The sequence below is a fragment of the Erpetoichthys calabaricus genome, chromosome 7 (assembly GCF_900747795.2).
Source record: "Erpetoichthys calabaricus chromosome 7, fErpCal1.3, whole genome shotgun sequence".
Taxonomy (NCBI): Eukaryota; Metazoa; Chordata; class Cladistia; order Polypteriformes; family Polypteridae; genus Erpetoichthys; species Erpetoichthys calabaricus.
Window position 1 is genome coordinate 101793436 of NC_041400.2, and position 17574 is coordinate 101811009.

At 37.3% G+C, this 17574-nt stretch overlaps 2 protein-coding genes across 3 annotated transcripts in view; one reads left to right on the forward strand and one right to left on the reverse strand.

Moving 5' to 3' along the window:
* Positions 1–17574, reverse strand: part of c7h5orf63 (chromosome 7 C5orf63 homolog) — a 389765-nt gene that overhangs the window by 189645 nt on the left and 182546 nt on the right. The gene's annotated exons all lie outside the window — the stretch shown is intronic.
* The window catches only part of lmnb1 (lamin B1), a 51202-nt gene that overhangs the window by 11056 nt on the left and 22572 nt on the right, over positions 1–17574 (forward strand). The window contains exon 2 of the mRNA XM_028805220.2: positions 14149–14305. Coding sequence (XP_028661053.2) covers positions 14149–14305 — 157 coding nt within the window. The remainder of the gene's footprint in view (positions 1–14148; positions 14306–17574) is intronic.

Here is a 17574-nt window from a genome sequence, read left to right on the forward strand (position 1 = left end):
CAATAACATAGAAATCAATATAAACAACATTAACATCATTGTCATATGAGAATATGAAGTAATATATAAGAAGCACATTTCATATAAATATAAATTATTAAACAGTAAAATCCATCCATCCATTTTCCAACCCGCTGAATCCGAACACAGGGTCACGGGGGGTCTGCTGGAGCCAATCCCAGCCAACACAGGGCACAAGGCAGGAAACAATCCTTGGGTTTTATCTTTATTTTATTTTATTGTAGAATCAACTCCTATCTGCGCACACCAGGGCGGCCGTGGGCGGATGCGTATGGTGTATTCACTCCATGTTATCGTGCATTGTGCTGTCACTGGTATTTTGATAAAAGAATTTGAACAACATATAAGAAGCGTATAAATTATTAAACAGTAAAACATTAACATTTAAGAAGTAAAGTTACATTAAGTACTACTGCAGTGCCTTCGGGTATACCTCATTTTTTGTTTGCCCATTACATGCTTAAATGTATACATTTTTTGGTGTACCTACCCGAGAACACGCGACATATAACCGAGCGTGGGAGAAGCATGGATTTTAAACACACGTTGAGTTCATCTGCTGGTCTCCCTTGTGGAATAACTGGTAATGTTTGACTAAAATCTACAGCGAGTAAAACGACATTACCTCCTTTTTTTTTTTTTTTTACGATCTCTGAGATCTTGCTTTTTTTGGTTCAAGGCTTCATAAGCTCTTTTATGTTCTATGGTGTACTTATCCCAAACCATCATCTTTGAATGTTGCAAGACTTTCGCCTTGTATGTAGATCGGGGTAATTACATTCATTGCATTCCTAGTCTGAATCACAATCTGATTGTATGGGTGGTTACCTGGCACTGTAGGGTTGCCACCCGTCCTTTAAAATACGGAATCGTCCCGTATTTGAGAATGAAATTGCGCGTCCCGTTTTGATCAATACGGGACGGGATTTATCCCGTATTTTTTTTATCATTTTTTTTAAAGCAGCGTCTTATGCAAATCATCCCACACGCATTTTATGAAGATGCCTCCTTTCGTAGTTTTGATTGGGTAATACTTGACGTCATCGTTAGTTTGATTGGTGTTTTTAACTGTCCAGTGAGGAGGGCGGGTCTTTTAAGTACAGTCTGCAAAGTGTTGGCACTGGGATGTGGCACCCGCTGCAGTATGCGTCCCTTATTTTTTTGTATTAAAAGTGGTAACCCTACGTGGCAGGTAACAGTTATGTTTGGTCATGAAGTCGTCTAAAATCCGCCACGTGCCCTCTTTTAAGTGTGAGAAGCAGATGTATATAGCCAAATTCTCGCGCTTCGTTGCGGCGAAGTACTGCTTTTAATTTTTTAAGAAAAGAAAACCTTTTTAAATGGATCGAAAATACAGTATACCAATAACAATTTGTTAAGGATCTGTTTTTTTCTGAACCTCGCTTTTCACAGCTGTCGCGCTACGGCGTGTGTTTCGTTTATTTGACAGTATGTAGATCGTGGTAATTACATTCATGGCATTCGTTTTCTGAATCACAGTCTGACTGTATGGGTGGTTACCTGCCAGGTAACGCTTGTGGTTGGTCAGGAAGTCGCCTTACATCCGCCACGTGCCCTCTTTCTGTTCCCAGAAGCTGATCATAGAATGGTTTTAATAGTTTACTTTCAAATAATGCAAAGAGTATGCGACACGTGTTTCTCCCTAATTCTGGGCTCATCAGGCATACACACTCACTTCATCCCCTCGGGAATCGAATCTCTATCGTCAGCGCCAGAGTTGAAGCCCCTAACGTTGCGGTCAGGAAGTCGGCTAACATCCGCCATGTGCCTTCTTTCAGTTGCGAGAAGCAGATCATAGAATGGTTGAAACTGTTGCCCCTAACGTTGCGCTACGGCGTGTGGTTCGTTTATACCTCGTGTCTTCTCATTAAACTTTTATCTCGCGAATATGGTATTGCAATCCACAGCGGGAGCGTTTCTATAAACTTAATTTAAACTTACGTTTTACACCGTGCTTTGTTTCCCTTATGAACATGCTTCTATGCTTCACTCGCTGGCTTCTTATTGTTTCGCTCCCTTCTCAATTGTTTAATGAATTTTTTGTTCTTCGCTGTTTGCGGCTCTTCCTTCATTTCTCCCTACTGAGTTCTTTTATCTTGCGAATATGTTATTGCAATCCGCAACGGGAGCGTTTCAATAAACTTAATTTAAACTTACGTTTTACACCGTGCTTTGTTTCCTTTATGAAGATGCTTGTATGCTTCACTCGCTCCCTTCTCAATTGTTTAATTAATTTTTTGTTCTTCGCTGTTTGCGGCTCTTCCTTCATTTCTCCTTACTCAGTTCACAGTCTTTTCACGTGATTACGTAGGAGGCGTGATGACGTGACACTCAACTCCGCCTCCCACGGCCATCAAGCTGCCGTCCATTACAGTATATTGTCAAAAATGAGGTTCCAGTTATGACCATTACGCGTTGAATTTCGAAATGAAACCTGCCTAACTTTTGTAAGTAAGCTGTAAGGAATCAGCCTGCCAAATTTTAGCCTTCCACCTACACGGGAAGTTGGACAATTAGTGATGAGTGAGTCAGTCAGTCAGTCAGTTAGGGCTTTGCCTTTTATTAATTAGTATAGATTACATCTAACATATACAAATATTCAAATATACATACATATACATATACAGTACATATACTTTTTTTTTTTTATATTTGTTATATATATCTAATTCCTCATTTTCAAATAAAATATTTTTTACAGTTTAAGAACGTTTTTTTATGCAGGTACTATCAAGCGGGAGTCCAAGTTTCCAAGCAAAATGCAGGTACTTTAGACTGTACCCGCCTCCTCTATACAGTAATAAAGACTTCATTCAAAGTATGAGCTGTTACTTCAGTACTCAAGCACACAGGATGGGAGCTGTAACATGGGGCAGTCGTCCTACTTTAGCTCCCATCTTCAGATTAGAAGAATATCAGTGGCTAAATCATGCCTGTGGCAGAACAGGAGAGAGTGTGGAAGATCAGGTGTTAAATGTTCTAAACATTGTGTGACAAGCACGTTGTGTTGCCTTTGGTTTACTGTTTACCAGATGCAGCAGAGCAACTACGGAGCTATCCTTGCACCGCTGCCATTAGAAATGGCTAATCGCTGGCGGCCCCAGTCACAATAGTGTATGCCTTTTCCCCATGTTCATTATAACCGGATTCCACCTGTACTTTAAAATGTGATCAGACTTGTTAGTGCACATTAATTTAAAGCATTACCCTTCTGCTCCCAAGATTGTGCTGCTGGACTTGTCAACACTGTTCATTCAATTCAACATAAATTTAGTGATTTATGAAATGTTGAGACAAGTTATTTCAGCCAGGTGAAGCAATAATGTGGTTGCCTGAGCGTTTGCCAAAGGAAATTTTATTTTGTGGATGATTTTATTTAAAAAAAAAAAAAAAAAAAAAATTGCAGAACTCTGCATCTGACAAGACTCACTCTCCCCCTCCCACACTACCCCTTCTAATTTTCACTGTTCAGGTTATTCTTGGTTTTAACAATATACTAGATTGTATTGTTGCATACAGGTGTTGAAAGAAATTAAACATTAAATAACCGTTTTGAAGTTAATATTTTTTCCTTTGACTATTTTTGAGGAGTGTGTGTGCGCATGCATGCAAGTAATTAGCAGTTAGTTGAGACTGAAGTATTAGTTTTTTGGGGAGCAAGTGCCTCCAGAAAGGAATAGTGCCCGACAGAAAATTTAATATGCAAAGAAAACTCACTTTTTACTTTACACTAAGGGAAGTTCATGGTAGCTGTTACTTCGTATGGGGTAGATTTATTAACATGGCAGACTCCTAAGCGTATCACGTCACTCCCATTTATGCATATTTTAAAGCTGTAAATGAGCAACTTCAAACTTTAGAAAAGATGGAAGTATAAAATATGCTAATAAGTCTTATCATTAAAATATTGGGGAGTGCAACCGACAAAATGAATGAATATTTTGGGTTTACCTGGTAGATTTACAGGGTTTTAGAAATGTTTATCATCATTTCTTTCTCATGTAATTGTTCAAGTTGAATTTATGGTGTAAATCCATATTTCATCAAAACTGGGTACCAATTGTAGAAATATAAAACTTTTGATATGCGCGTTTTAAGGAATGTATACCCTTTAATATCCAGTATTAAATAGTGGTAATGAGTTTATAATCTTAGAAAGTAGCAGATTTTAGAGTAAACTTTAGAGGCAATTTTTTAAAGCAGTATGCAGTTAATGAAAACCTTTTGAAATGGTTGCAAAAGAATTACTTTTCTTTGAGATTAAACTTTTAGGTCACATTTTAATACTACGACACCTCCCCTCCCTCACCCTATTGAAATATTTTTAGTTTTACAAATTATTTGTAAAGATCTTGGTACAGTTTCCTTCTATTTGCTTGCTAATTTGACTTGATACTTTCCTTTTAGCCTACTCACAAAATGTTTAAAATTGTTTATATAACAGTCTAAAATATTTTGGTACTGACGAGTGGAACCAGTAATGTGAACATTATGCAGCTGGCTGAAAAATCAGGAATTATATTGACTACTATGATGATAGTTACTGTTCAGATTTCAGATTACATGACTGTATTGAAACCTTTGTATTTTCAATAATTTTCCAAGTCCTTTTGTTTGTACACAGGTTTATGAAGTGCTAAAATTGATCATGCCAGTAGTAGTGGGTGGTTATTTCAGTTCATACTGAAAAACGTTTATTATTTTTGTGAAAATCCATATCCTTTCTTATACTGCAACACCGGTTTAAATTGCCTAAACAACGTTCGGATCGTGGCGCTGCAGGAAACTGTTTACGGGGGACCTTTTTCACTGCTACACCGCTAAACACATGCAACGGAATACATGCGGTAGTGGAGGTATTGCGCGGTGAAAATGGACAGAAGATTCTGAAACTGAAGCAGATGATAAAGTTGGACATGATGACACAGAAGAACTTTTGCCGGGAAAAGGGAGTCCTGTCTGTTGTCTAGAGATACTTTGGATTTAAAAGGTCCGATGTGGACCATTATGTTCAAATGTGTGAATACTGTTTCTATTCTACTGGATAATACTGCAAGCCAAGTTGTATTTTTTTATACTGTGTAATGTACCTGGGTACTGTGTAATAGTGTGACATGTTGACTTTATTCTCGTAATTTGTTATTAAAGTAGAGCATCGTAAACTAAACTTCATCTTAAAATGAATATTTAATTTACTAGATTTTCTCAAACCCCGTCATAAATTATGTAGCACATTAAATGCTTTGTGTTGTGTTCCCGGAGCGATGTTAATCACCATGTGCTTAAACTGACTTCCTCTTGCACTAAGAGGAGGTGCAGGTAGCACACAGAATACATTAATTTCATGATATTCCTGCTCCCTGAACATTTAGAATGCCAAGATAAATACTTGATGATAATTTTCATGATGAAATGCATTAAAGCATGTATTAATCATGTGGGGGCACTGTGGCGTGGAAGTTGCACTGCTGCCTTGAAGCAATGGGGTCCTGGGTGTTCCCCGCTTTGAATCTGCATGTTTTTCTGGTGGGTTTACTCGGCGTGCTTCAGTTTCCTTTCCAAGTCATGAAGGATGTGGGGTTTTGTTCTATATTGATCCTGCTAGTGTGTGTATTGCTCGTATTCACCCTGCAATGTGCTGGTGCCACGTTCAGGATTTGCTTCTGCCTCGCACACAATGCTTACTGGGATGGGCGCAACCCTGAATGGATGGCATAATTAAGCATGTATAACAGAGATTTTTTTTAAAGTTCTGAACACTCCGTGGGCTAAGTTTATAACTAGTTTTAATTTCACAAAGATGTTTATCGTGTGTTGATTATGTGGAGAAAGAAAAAGGAAGGATAGGAACTGCGGGTTTGGTACATCAGACAGAGACAGCACGCATGCAATAAAGAAAGCCCGCTCAGAAAAACATGCATTGAATTCTGTGTTCGTGTCTCTGACCACCAGATCTCAAACCCAATATTTGCACAATATTTAAGTTAAACCTGTGCGATACCCATTCATACATCCGGTTTTTTGGAGGCTCGTCACACCTGCCATAATGTTCTCTACACTGAACGTACACCTGGGGACCTCTTACTGCGAGGGAGCAGCACTACCGTGCATGTTTAATGCCTGCTTTAATGCATTTCATCGTGAAAATTTATCTTGGCATTCTAGAGTTTCAGAGCGCAGGAATATCATGAAGTGAATGTATTCTGTGCGGTAATCATTGCAAGCGTCTCCTCTTAGTGCAGAGGAAGTCAGTTTAAGAGACGCACAGCGATTAACAACTGGGTTGGGGAACACTTAACACAAAGCATTTAATGTGCTACATTAACTTATGACGGGGTTTGAGAAAATCTAGTAAATTAAACATTGATTTTAGGATGAAGTGTAGTTTACAACATTCTACTTTAATGACAAAATAAACTATGAGAATAAAGTGGAAATATCGACTTCAATCTCGACATATAGTTTGTTTTTTTTCTTCACCGTGGCCCTAATACGATTCCGTAGGGCTATTCCACAAATAACATTATAAATGCAAGTTGCAGTTTTTTTTATTTATGTATATAGCTTAGCTTGAAGCAAGGTCCATATTAATGCAGTTTGCCTTAATGACGGTTCAGTTGGTAAAGATGTCATCACCAAGTTGCACTTGTTTTGTTTTATTTTTTTTTGGCGAATACTGTGTAATGCACCAGGACTTTGAAGTCTTGGAAGTAATAGTAACTGGAAGTTGCATTATTATTTATTGTATTATTAGTTTAAATATGCAGTTTAATGATGGTAAAGTTGTTTTAAAAAGTCACTTTAACGTGTCAGTGGACCGAGATTGTTAACAGTGTAGTTGGTTTACAAAAAATATTTACTGTTTATTCCTTTTCTATGTCAGGTTCAGTGTAATACAACTTTTGACAAGCACCTCTGGATATTTTACTAAGTCTAAATGTCTTAGTTGGTTGAAAATATGTTGTCAAGATTTTAGTTTAAGTTGTTTGCAAACTTTGTTCAATAAAAAGGCTCTATATTTTGACTGCATCTGCAGTGTGATTATGCAATGTGATTCCTTCTCTTCATTAGTGCCACCCCCTTGAAAACTATCACTTTATGGGGCCATGCAAACCTGTATTAATACTTACGTGCACATTAAAATGTTTTTTTGACAATGTACAATTCTCATGACAGTGGAATAGGTTATTCTTATCCAGTAATTGCAGTGGAAAATGTGGTTAACATCCACTCATGCATGGGGGAAAAAATACCGTCCAATACAGTGAAACCGGTATAATTTTGAAAAAATATGCCTGCAGTAGAAACCAAGTGGCAACCAACCAGTGATGGGGTGCTGGTGTAGTGTAGGATCTAAACTGTTCTTATAACAGCCTAGTTTATAGCATCCAGTCATCCTCACTTGCTTGAACCTTAGCTTGGCCATTTGGTTGTTTGGAGTTTGCACATTCTCACTAGGTCTCTATGGAGTTATTATATTTAATTAAACAGGGTGGGGGGAGTGCATTTGAGAGTAGAGTGTTTACCTGTGTGGACTTGTTTAAGGGTGCTTTAGGACCTTTTTAGTGGTGGGCAAAGAACAGAAGCTTCACACATTATGGAGATAATTTGTGATGTCAGAATTAAAAAAATAAAATAAATAAATAAATAAATCCCTTATTGGAATGATTTTTCCTCTCTAGCAGTAAAACACAGGAAATCTGTGTGTGTCTTGTTCTGCTGAAACAGGCTGTAGGGTTTGTTTCAACTGTCATCCTTCATGCTTCAAATTACTAATGCTATGTATTCAATAGTATTTTTAAATGTCCTCGGCTAACACCCAACCTGCAGTTTTGGGGAGCACAGCAATTATAATGCTTTTAGACTGTGTGTGTGTGTGTGTCTCAGAGTAGCACACAGACTTGTCAGGTAGCTGCCTGCTGGGCCACTGTTCTCTCCTGTTTATTTTTGTTGTTCATTTTAATACAAAACTGCATTGGCTTTAGCCTATCTAAACTGCTGCAGGGTAACCTGAATCCTGATTTTCCAGATTTTCTTCAGAGTGTACTGCAATAGCTTGTCAAATCACAGAATTGTTGGCCTGCTGAGGCAGGTATGATGGGGTGTGTGAGTGTGGCACTTTTTATAAAAAAAAAAAAAAAAAAAAAAAAAAAATTGTATCTTGCTTTAACGCAAGTTTAGATATAATTCTTTCCAGTAGTCTGCTGTGCCCCTAACAAAGTGAATCTCTCTCTCTAAAATGGACATTAGTCCATTACAAGTCAATTGCTAATGCCTTTATAGCTTAATTTCTAGTAGTTTGCTGGGCTTGGTTGCATGTAATTGCATGTTGTCACTTTTGCTCAGAATATGTCATTTTTCTAACCTGCTTGGTCCTGACCGGGGTCACTTGAGGCTGAAGCCTATTGCATATAAAATCGGGCACACAGCTGGAACAAACCCTAGACTGGGTGCCAGTCCATCACAGGATGAGGACTCACATACACTAGGACTAATCTAGTGTCACCAATTTGCCTGACTTGCATATCTTTGGACAGTGGTAGGAAGTCAGAGCACCCAGAGGAAACCAATGCAGACATGGGGAGATTGTGCAAAGTCCATGCAGGAAATACCCAAAATTAAAACCTTGGTCTCTTTACTTCAAGGCAGCAACACTACCACTGTGCTGCTGTTCAAAAATTATTTCCTGCAGAAAAAAGTATTAGAAATGAAAATTGCCACCATGCCACTCCTGTCAAGAAAATTCATGAGTGGTTGTAGTTACTGGTTGACAGATTAAGCGACGTTGCATTGAATAGGGTTCACCTGGAGTTCAAGCACATTTGATTTAATGATGGATGTTGGCTGTTGAATGACATTTTTGTTAATCAAATTTGAACACTTTAAAAAGAGATATTTGAACAAGTGAGTTCACTTTTAAAATAGTAAAATATAGTAATTGAATTTTTATGGACAAGCTGGTTGGTGTGGGTAATGAAGCATTAGGTCAGTTGAGTTATTGCTTCTGACTTTTTTGTGACCTTTTTCCTCTTGCAAATCGGGGGTCAGATTTATAAAACTGACATAGACAAAAAGGAAGTTGTGTACAAACATTCTATGCCTTCCACTCAAATGTCAGGATGTATAAAAGAAAACTTATCAGGAGAACTTGCATATATTTACGATATTTGTGACCCATCCATGTGCAACGTTTTGGAGAAACTGGGAAATAACACCCTCAAAGCAAGGGAAATGCAGCCAGGTCACCTAATTGACAACTTCATCCATCCATCCATCCATTTTCCAACCCGCTGAATCCGAACACAGGGTCATGGGGGTCTGCTGGAGCCAATCCCAGCCAACACGGGGCACAAGGCAGGAACCAATCCTGGGCAGGGTGCCAACCCACCGCAGGACACACCCAAACACACCCACACGCAAGCAGCCAATTTAGAATCGCCAATCCACCTAACCAGCATGTCTTTGGACTGTGGGAGGAAACCGGAGCGCCTGGAGGAAACCCACGCAGACACGGGGAGAACATGCAATCTCCACACAGGGAGGACACGGGAAGCGAACCCAGGTCCCCAGGTCTCCCAACTGCGAGGCAGCAGCGCTACCCACTGCGCCACCGTGCCGCCCTAATTGACAACTTGTGTATAATAAATAATAAATCATATCACTGAGCCTTTATTAGAATATGCAGTGATGTGACAAAAATGTTACACCTCGAAAGTGATAATCATGATGTACAGATTCTATTTTTTTTTTTTTTTTTTTTTCTGTTTTAAAAGGGTCATTATGTGTATTTGCACTGAAGACGTTTTTGTTCGTTAATATAGCCTACCTGTTGTTGCCCAATTCCTGGAGAAGGGATGGGTCAGGAATATTTCGGCCAGACTTCACTACATTATACTGGGAGACATTAACTGACTGATGAGGTGCTGCGTTCAGTTTTTTAGAAACATAACCGGTTTTGGCAGCAGATAAAGACAATTTGCTGTAGTGTCTTGTTTTCCCAGTATAATCAAAGCACTTTATTGGGCTCATATTGGAATACAAGAAGTGTACCTTGAAAGAATGAAACTGCTTTTGTTAACCATAAGCATCTTACATTCCTTTAACACACAAGTCTTCTGTGTTGTCTAAGATGAAACTGACAAATGTCCTGTTCTGGTGGCTTGGGTCAACTTGTGATTTAATTTGAGACAAAGCAGCTTTGGTAGACATGATTCTGCTATACATGGTAGCTGGTTTGCTGGTAAAGGTAACAGGCTGAAACTTCAGTTTTGTACAATCTGTAATAGCAGTCATCACATGTGCCAGGTGATAATGGGTGCCCGCTTGGATACTGGCGCCTTACGCCTTTCCAACCCCAAAAATGTAGACATGGTCTTGTCACACTCTACTGCGGAGCATGGCACGATACGTCTGATTAAAGGCAACACTATCGGGCAATAAATTTGGTGTCATTGAGATTCCATATAATATCAGGTTCATATGTTTGTTTCATGATCGATCTGGGGAAAATGGGGGGGGGGGGGGGCGTTTGAGGGATAGAGGTTACAGTATGATTGTGATTTTTTAAGCTGCAAAATGTGTAGAAATTAGCATATGGTTTTTTTTTTTGTTTTGGTTACTTATTTTTGTTATTTTGGCATATTTGTATTTTCATGCTCTATTTCAATGCATAGTTTCATAAATGAGTCTCCAGGTGAACAATAGTGTGTTTGTGTGAACACCTAAACCATGGATACCTTGCTTGAAGCGATTACTCCCATTGCTTTTAATTATAGTGTGTGTGTGTGTGTGTGTGTGTGTAATATAATTTTTTAAAACTTTTTTGTGTTTTATGAAGCCCTTAGCCTAATTTGCTGTTTTCATTAGGTATAGTTGCAAACTTCACTGAAGATGCCATGATTGTTTAAGAAAATAAAGTTAACACATTAATTCACAGGATCAATCTTCCATTACAGATCATACTGTTGGGACGGTAGATATAGATATCTTTGTAAAAGTTTTTTAAACAATTTATCTGGCCAGTATGTATTTGTTTACTCATGAAACCAACATTGGAATAAAGTGTTTTTTGTGCGTCTAAGAGCAAATGGTTTGTTTATTGAAAACAACCAGCTAATATAATAAGCACAGATAACTTTTTTCCCCCAAACAAAAAGTATAGATTTTAATAGAATTCTTTAGTACATAGTAATCACTTGATACCTGGAACACTTAAGAGCTGCCTTTATGGAGATGCTCTGATCTAGTTGTCTAGCTGCCAAAATTTATGTGTGTGTTCGTGCGTGTACATGCATACCAGTCTTAAATCTGTGCGTATTGTGTAAAAGTAGTTCTCGCTTTCTGAGCATATTTATGAGTTTATATCTTTACGCAAATTTTTTTGTGCCAAAAATAAAAATGTAATTTTTCATTTTTGAAATTTGCATGCAATTTAAAAGCACGTGGCCCAAAAACCCCATCCGAGCAAGTGGATACAGGTCTCAACTGAGCTAAATGCTAAATTATGTTGGCAAGAGACACCAACTCCCACCGCTCCCACACCCTGCCAGCCTCTCGTGGTACACCATGGTCGCACTTGCTTCAGTTCAAAGTGCTGTACACGATTTCATTATCAGAAAGGGAACGTTAAAAGCTATTTTGACTGTTTTCTTTTGCTGTTCGTTTGTCTCTTGAATTTTTGACACCCTTTTTTTCAACCTGACCAGAAAATGCAAAGATATACTGACCGAGACTTCAAACAAGAAACAAAGAAGACCCATAACTTTGGAGCAAAAGTATGAAATTTATAAGGCAACACTAAACCGGAAATACCATTAAAAACATCTGTGATAAGTATTCTTCTTTGAGCTCTTCAATGGTCTGTAAAATTCTGAAAGACAAATAACAGTATTTGCCTGGAGTGCACATTCTTAACTCCAGTCAATCTATGTGGCGACAAACAAAAGAGGATAGTGTAATTCCCCAAATGGAGATGATTTTAACAGCATGGGTTAGTGATCAGACACAAAGATTAAAAAAAAAAAAAAAATGCCTGTTATCTATGCCACAATTTTCACAAAAGCATTGTCCATTTTTGCAAGGCACAGAGACTACAAAGAAACCTTTGCTGCAAGCTGTGGAAGATTTGAGCACTATAAGAGAGTACGGTGATATAATGTTAAGTTACAAGTTGAAGCAGACAGTGCAGATATTGAAGCAGCAAAATCTTTTCCACAATTAGTCAATTGAAGGATAATTACATGCAATCTCAAATCTTTAGTAGGGATATGAGAGGATAATTTTTGGGGAAAAAATGAGATCAAGGAGCTATATTGCAAAAGAAGAATCAATGTATGGATTGAAAGCTTCAAAAGATCGCCAAATGTTAATGCTTGATGGCTATGCAAGCGGAGACTGCAAACTTGAGCAACTGCTCAGTTATAGGTCAGAAAACTCAAGAGCGCTAAAAAAAACTTTTCAGAAACCTAATCTTCCAGTCATGGAAATCTGATACAAAGGTTTGGGTCACTGCTTCACATTTTGTAGATGGAATGATATGATGAGAAAAACCAGAGATAAAACAACATTGCGAGAGCAAAGAAAAATTGCCATCCAACATTGCAAGAGCAAAGAAAAATTGCCATCTGTGTCCTTTTCATTTTGGATTATGCACTCGGGTGCCCACCTGCTCTGCTAAACCACCATCCAAATGTTTATTTTTTTATCCCCCAGTACAACCTCACCCCTTCAGCCTATGGACCAAGGTGTACTTGCAACTTTTAAGGCATATTATTTGAAACTTTCTTTAAAGTAATGGATACAGAAGGATGTCCTACTCTTAAAACATTTTTTGGAAAAACTCAGTTTTCAATGCAGTCAGCATAATGAAGCATGCTTGGAACAGAATTTCGGAGAAAACTATGACCGGCGTTTGGCGAAAATGTCTCGGCTTAATTGCCGATTTTGAAGGATATGAAAAACCGGAGGATATCATACAGCATGAAATTGAAGAACTTGCCCAGATTGCTGAAGAGTTCAATGTTAAAGCTTCTATACATGACATAATGGATCTGCTTGAAGCACGCAATGACCAGCTCACAAATGAAGAGTAACTCCAAATGATAGCTTGTGAAAACATATAAAAGCAAGAGTAAGAAGAAGAAATTCCCAGATCCGACTTTATTACGCTCAAAGGACTTGAAGCTTTTGAACACATTGAAAAAGCAATTAAAATTTTTGCCTCCCAAGATGCAAATGATGAGGAAAATAGAAAAGTAATGGTAGATTTAAAAAGTTCTTTTGCTTATCGGCAAATTTATGAAGAAAAGAAAAGGTACTGTCGCAAATGGACAACTCTGGAAGCATTCCTGAAGAAGATAAAAACCAAACACCTTATCTGCGGAAAATCAAAGTGACCAAAATTGAATGTTACAATTTTAGCAAAGAAGTTTTTGCCTTTCATCTGGATTTTTTTGTTTAAATGTGCGTTTGGTTTTGATGAAGTGTTAATTGTAATAATACGTTTGTTTTTCCTTTTGTTTATTTGGCAAAAAGTTATATTTTTTGCCTGGAACCAAAGTAATCATTTTTGTAAAATTTCAATGGGGGGGGGAAAACCTCCTACCTTACGAGTTCTCAATTAACAAGTGATAATTTGGAACTAATTAGCTCGTATAGTCGAACTACCTGTACTGAAGTAATTTTTTACAACGCTATACCAACATTATGTTCATTTCAGTACTAGAAGTTGTTGCGGTTATATACCAACACCTTGCATTCTGATCACGAATACTCCCCGGCCCCACCCCCTGTGTCCAAAACCAAGCTACTTGAGGCAGTTTTTATAAATACCAAGGAGAACTACCCACTTTCCCACAAGTCGGGGAATGATTTGTGAGCTAAATGCATTTTGTGTGCAACAAACTTTAACTGGATTTAAAATGTACATTGTGTATAGCAATCACAAATCGGTTGAGGTTCTTCTGGGGTCTTCTACTGTGTGTTAGGAAGTTCATTAGCTTTCTGTTGGTTTGCACTAGTTATTGGAATATACCAAGTGGTGTGCAGTGCATTTTTTTTTTTTTTTGTTAACATGTTTGAATTATATTTTGTGTTTTATCTTTTTAGCTTTGTAAGAAAAGAAGCAGAACTTAGTGGAGCCCAGGCCAAAATTAAAGAGTTAGAGGCTTCTCTTCATGCTAAAGAGTCCATTCTAGCAGCAGCACTTTCTGAAACGAAATGGGCTGAAGCCAATGCAGCAGAGAAGGAAGAACAGAATGCACAAGTAAGTAATTTTGTTTGTATCTGTTTGTGCTCCTTCCCTCAATTTAAATCCCTTATATTACTAAGCCATTCGAGATAAATGTACTGAATAAAAGTTATAGATCTACTGATTGTACTGTTTGTCTTTTGAGTTTGTATCTTTTGGTTTTTTGCTGCTGTATGCTTGTAAATTTCTCCTAGGGATTAATAAAGTTTATCCAATCTAAGGTAAATGTACAGTATATAATTAGTTGTGTGCTTTACTTGGTTACGTCTAGTAAAGCAATGGTCAAATGAAATTTTGAACATTTGACCAAGTTTTAACTTAACCCTTTAACATCTGTTCATGCAGTGATTTATTTTTTTAATGAGCCACAGTGTTGGGGCCCTGGGACATGTGTAGCATGTATCTTAATGTATTTTCTGCTTTTCATGAAGCCTTTGAGAAACCCTTTGCTTATTTCTTATTTTCCTAGTAGTAAAGGGAGACTGAGAGTTTTTTGGTACGTTCACATTTAATGAGCAAAGCACCTATTGCAAAAGCTCATGCATATGTCAGTCCGCAAGAAACCACCTAGCCCCCTGTGGACCAGCTTTGTTGATGTGGCACACTTCAAAGAAATTTGTCAAGACCATTCAATTTTTGTTTAGATATCTCTAACTGATTGCGCTGAACAAAGTTTTGAAATTTCAAAATCTTCCATTGAAAAGCCTTGTCCATCATAAAATCGAGAAAAGTTCAAGTACAAATTAGCTTACTGTTTCAATTTTACCTTGAGAATGGTTGCTTGAACTTCATTATTTTGTATGCTTTCCTTGGGATTTTTTTTTTTTTTAATTTTTTTATTAAGTCTTATGACGGCCAGTTGGATGCCCAATGGAAGATGGTCTGATGCTGGGCAGAGCATGCATGCATGCACAAACCGCTCATGATCACAAAGGGGCTAAATCCTGAGCCCTAAAAATCCTTCAGATGCCCATCAAAATGGAACTGCAGCTGATCTGTGGGCAGAACATCTGACCATGCTCACCACCAATATAGCAACAATGGGCAATAATTAGTTTGGTCATAGTGGATCACATAGCGGTATAAAACCTCGAGATAATTTTGCTTCCATGTATCTTCACAATGGGATTAAAATCATAATCCTCTTCCCGTTTTACAATTAATCAGACCCTTTCCATGTTCTTACTTTTCTATATAATTTTGATGAGTTACTGTGTTTTAAGTAATAGCTAGATAGGGAACTTATTTCATTTCCTTTTATCCATTCTTAGGTTAATACTGGTACTAATTTTTATACTAGCAATTGCTTATTTTGTATTGTATTTTTCAATTTATAATTATTGGCTGCTGCACTATGGGTATACTTTCAAAAATGTTATGTTTTAAGAAAATTGAACAAATAGTTAGACCCTTTGCCACTAATGCCCATCAGTTGAATTGCAATCTGCTGTCTATGAAAGATGCAGAGCCACCACAAGCCTATTTGTGCTTAGTTTTTAACTCCATTGGGTGGTGTTAAAAAGCATGTATTTAATGTAGTCTAATGTGTACTTGCATTCTATTACTGCTATCACTTTTGAATATGACTTATTGTTACAAAAACATTTAATAAACAGAAATTTAACAGCTCGCTCTTGGATGAAGTAAATTTAAAAAAAAAAAAAATGGGCCAACTTTCTTGTCTGTTAACTTAGGCTCTGAACACACCTGAATGTTATGCCATGCATACATTCTCTGACTTGTTTGCTTATGGTGTGTTTGTGATAGGCCAGTGCTGAGAAGTGTATAGAATGAATGGGTTAGTTAGATACAGATACACCTAACTGTATGTTGACTAGGCTTTAGGCATGATGTGATTGGAGGCGTAAGCACTTGATGATCACAAAATGCAAGATTTCATACTTGGCAACTTTGAACGTGTTTGCTAAGGCAAGAGGCTTACTAAAAATGCAAACTCATTGCAGTATTTTAACTGACTTTATAAACTCTGGATTGCTTATGTACCAGCTGCATGACTTGGCCTAGCCATTTAACATACTGTAAACTTGCTTATACCATAATTTACTGTAACAAGTTCAAATTGCACCCATTATGTGGGGAAATACGGAGTTTGAGTAACAATCAAGTCTTAAATTTCAATACATTTGGACATGGACTGCTTTATGTACTTGCCTAATATAGGTTCAGATCAAGACATGAGAATCGTAAGGTTTGCACCTCTATTGGCAGTATGAAAAATGATTTTTCAAAACATGAAATCTGTAAATGACATGGGTCTGTTACAGATTTACAGTTCATTCACCAACTAGCGTCCAAGCTGTTTATTATTTTGGTTACTATAGCTGTTTTGCTTTAAAAGATTGTTCAGTCACTATACATTACTAAAGACTTTTCTGATTTTCAAATGTGTACATTTAGCTGCATTAACATTGTTTTATTTTAGAGAACAAATCAGAACTCTACAAGAAAATTCAGATTCAAATTTTTTTTTTTTTTTTTTCTTCTTCCCTCTATTCAGTTAATATTTTGCATAGCTTACCTTAGTGTGATTAATACCTGTTTCACCATCTTTGTATCAGTTTGTTATATTAACACACATTTCATTAAAGGTATGCTATAAGCCACGTAAATATGTTGCCCTTCTTTAAAATAGGGTTAAAAAGTGTAAATATGTGTATATGTAACAGTTTATTTACATTTGGACTATTTGGAAGACCGGGGAATGTGTATTTGTGATGGTTTGTAACCCATAGTGTCCATCCCAGTGCAGAGATAAAAGAAATGCACAACCCCAAAAATTGTTCAGTTTTCTGTTAAGTTGCTTCTTATGCATCTATACTATGTTTTGCATGTATATAAAACACAAAGTATTTATACCCAGTTTAAAATGTCATAACTGGTGATATTATGTATACTGAATTTTTTTGCATTTGAGTATACATATAGAGAGTATAAGCTATCATGTTCATTGTAGAATAGTTTTGTGTGCAAAGTTCACAATAACTGTACTGAATTCACTTGGAGGCAAAGTTGATAGCACGTTTCCATGCTCTGAGTGTCACAATGCAGCAAGGAAGATACTTGTCTAATTTCTTTTTGAAAGGTCTTATTGTGATCACCTCCAACCTTCTTTGCACCCCCAATTTACTAATTTTTCAGATCTTGCTCAAAGTCTCAGTCTTGACTTTTGAAACACTAGTGCAGACAGTGGGCCCACAATAGTCTGTGCACTTTGGAGCACACGGTAAATTTTCAGTTTAATAGTTTCACATTATTTCAGATAG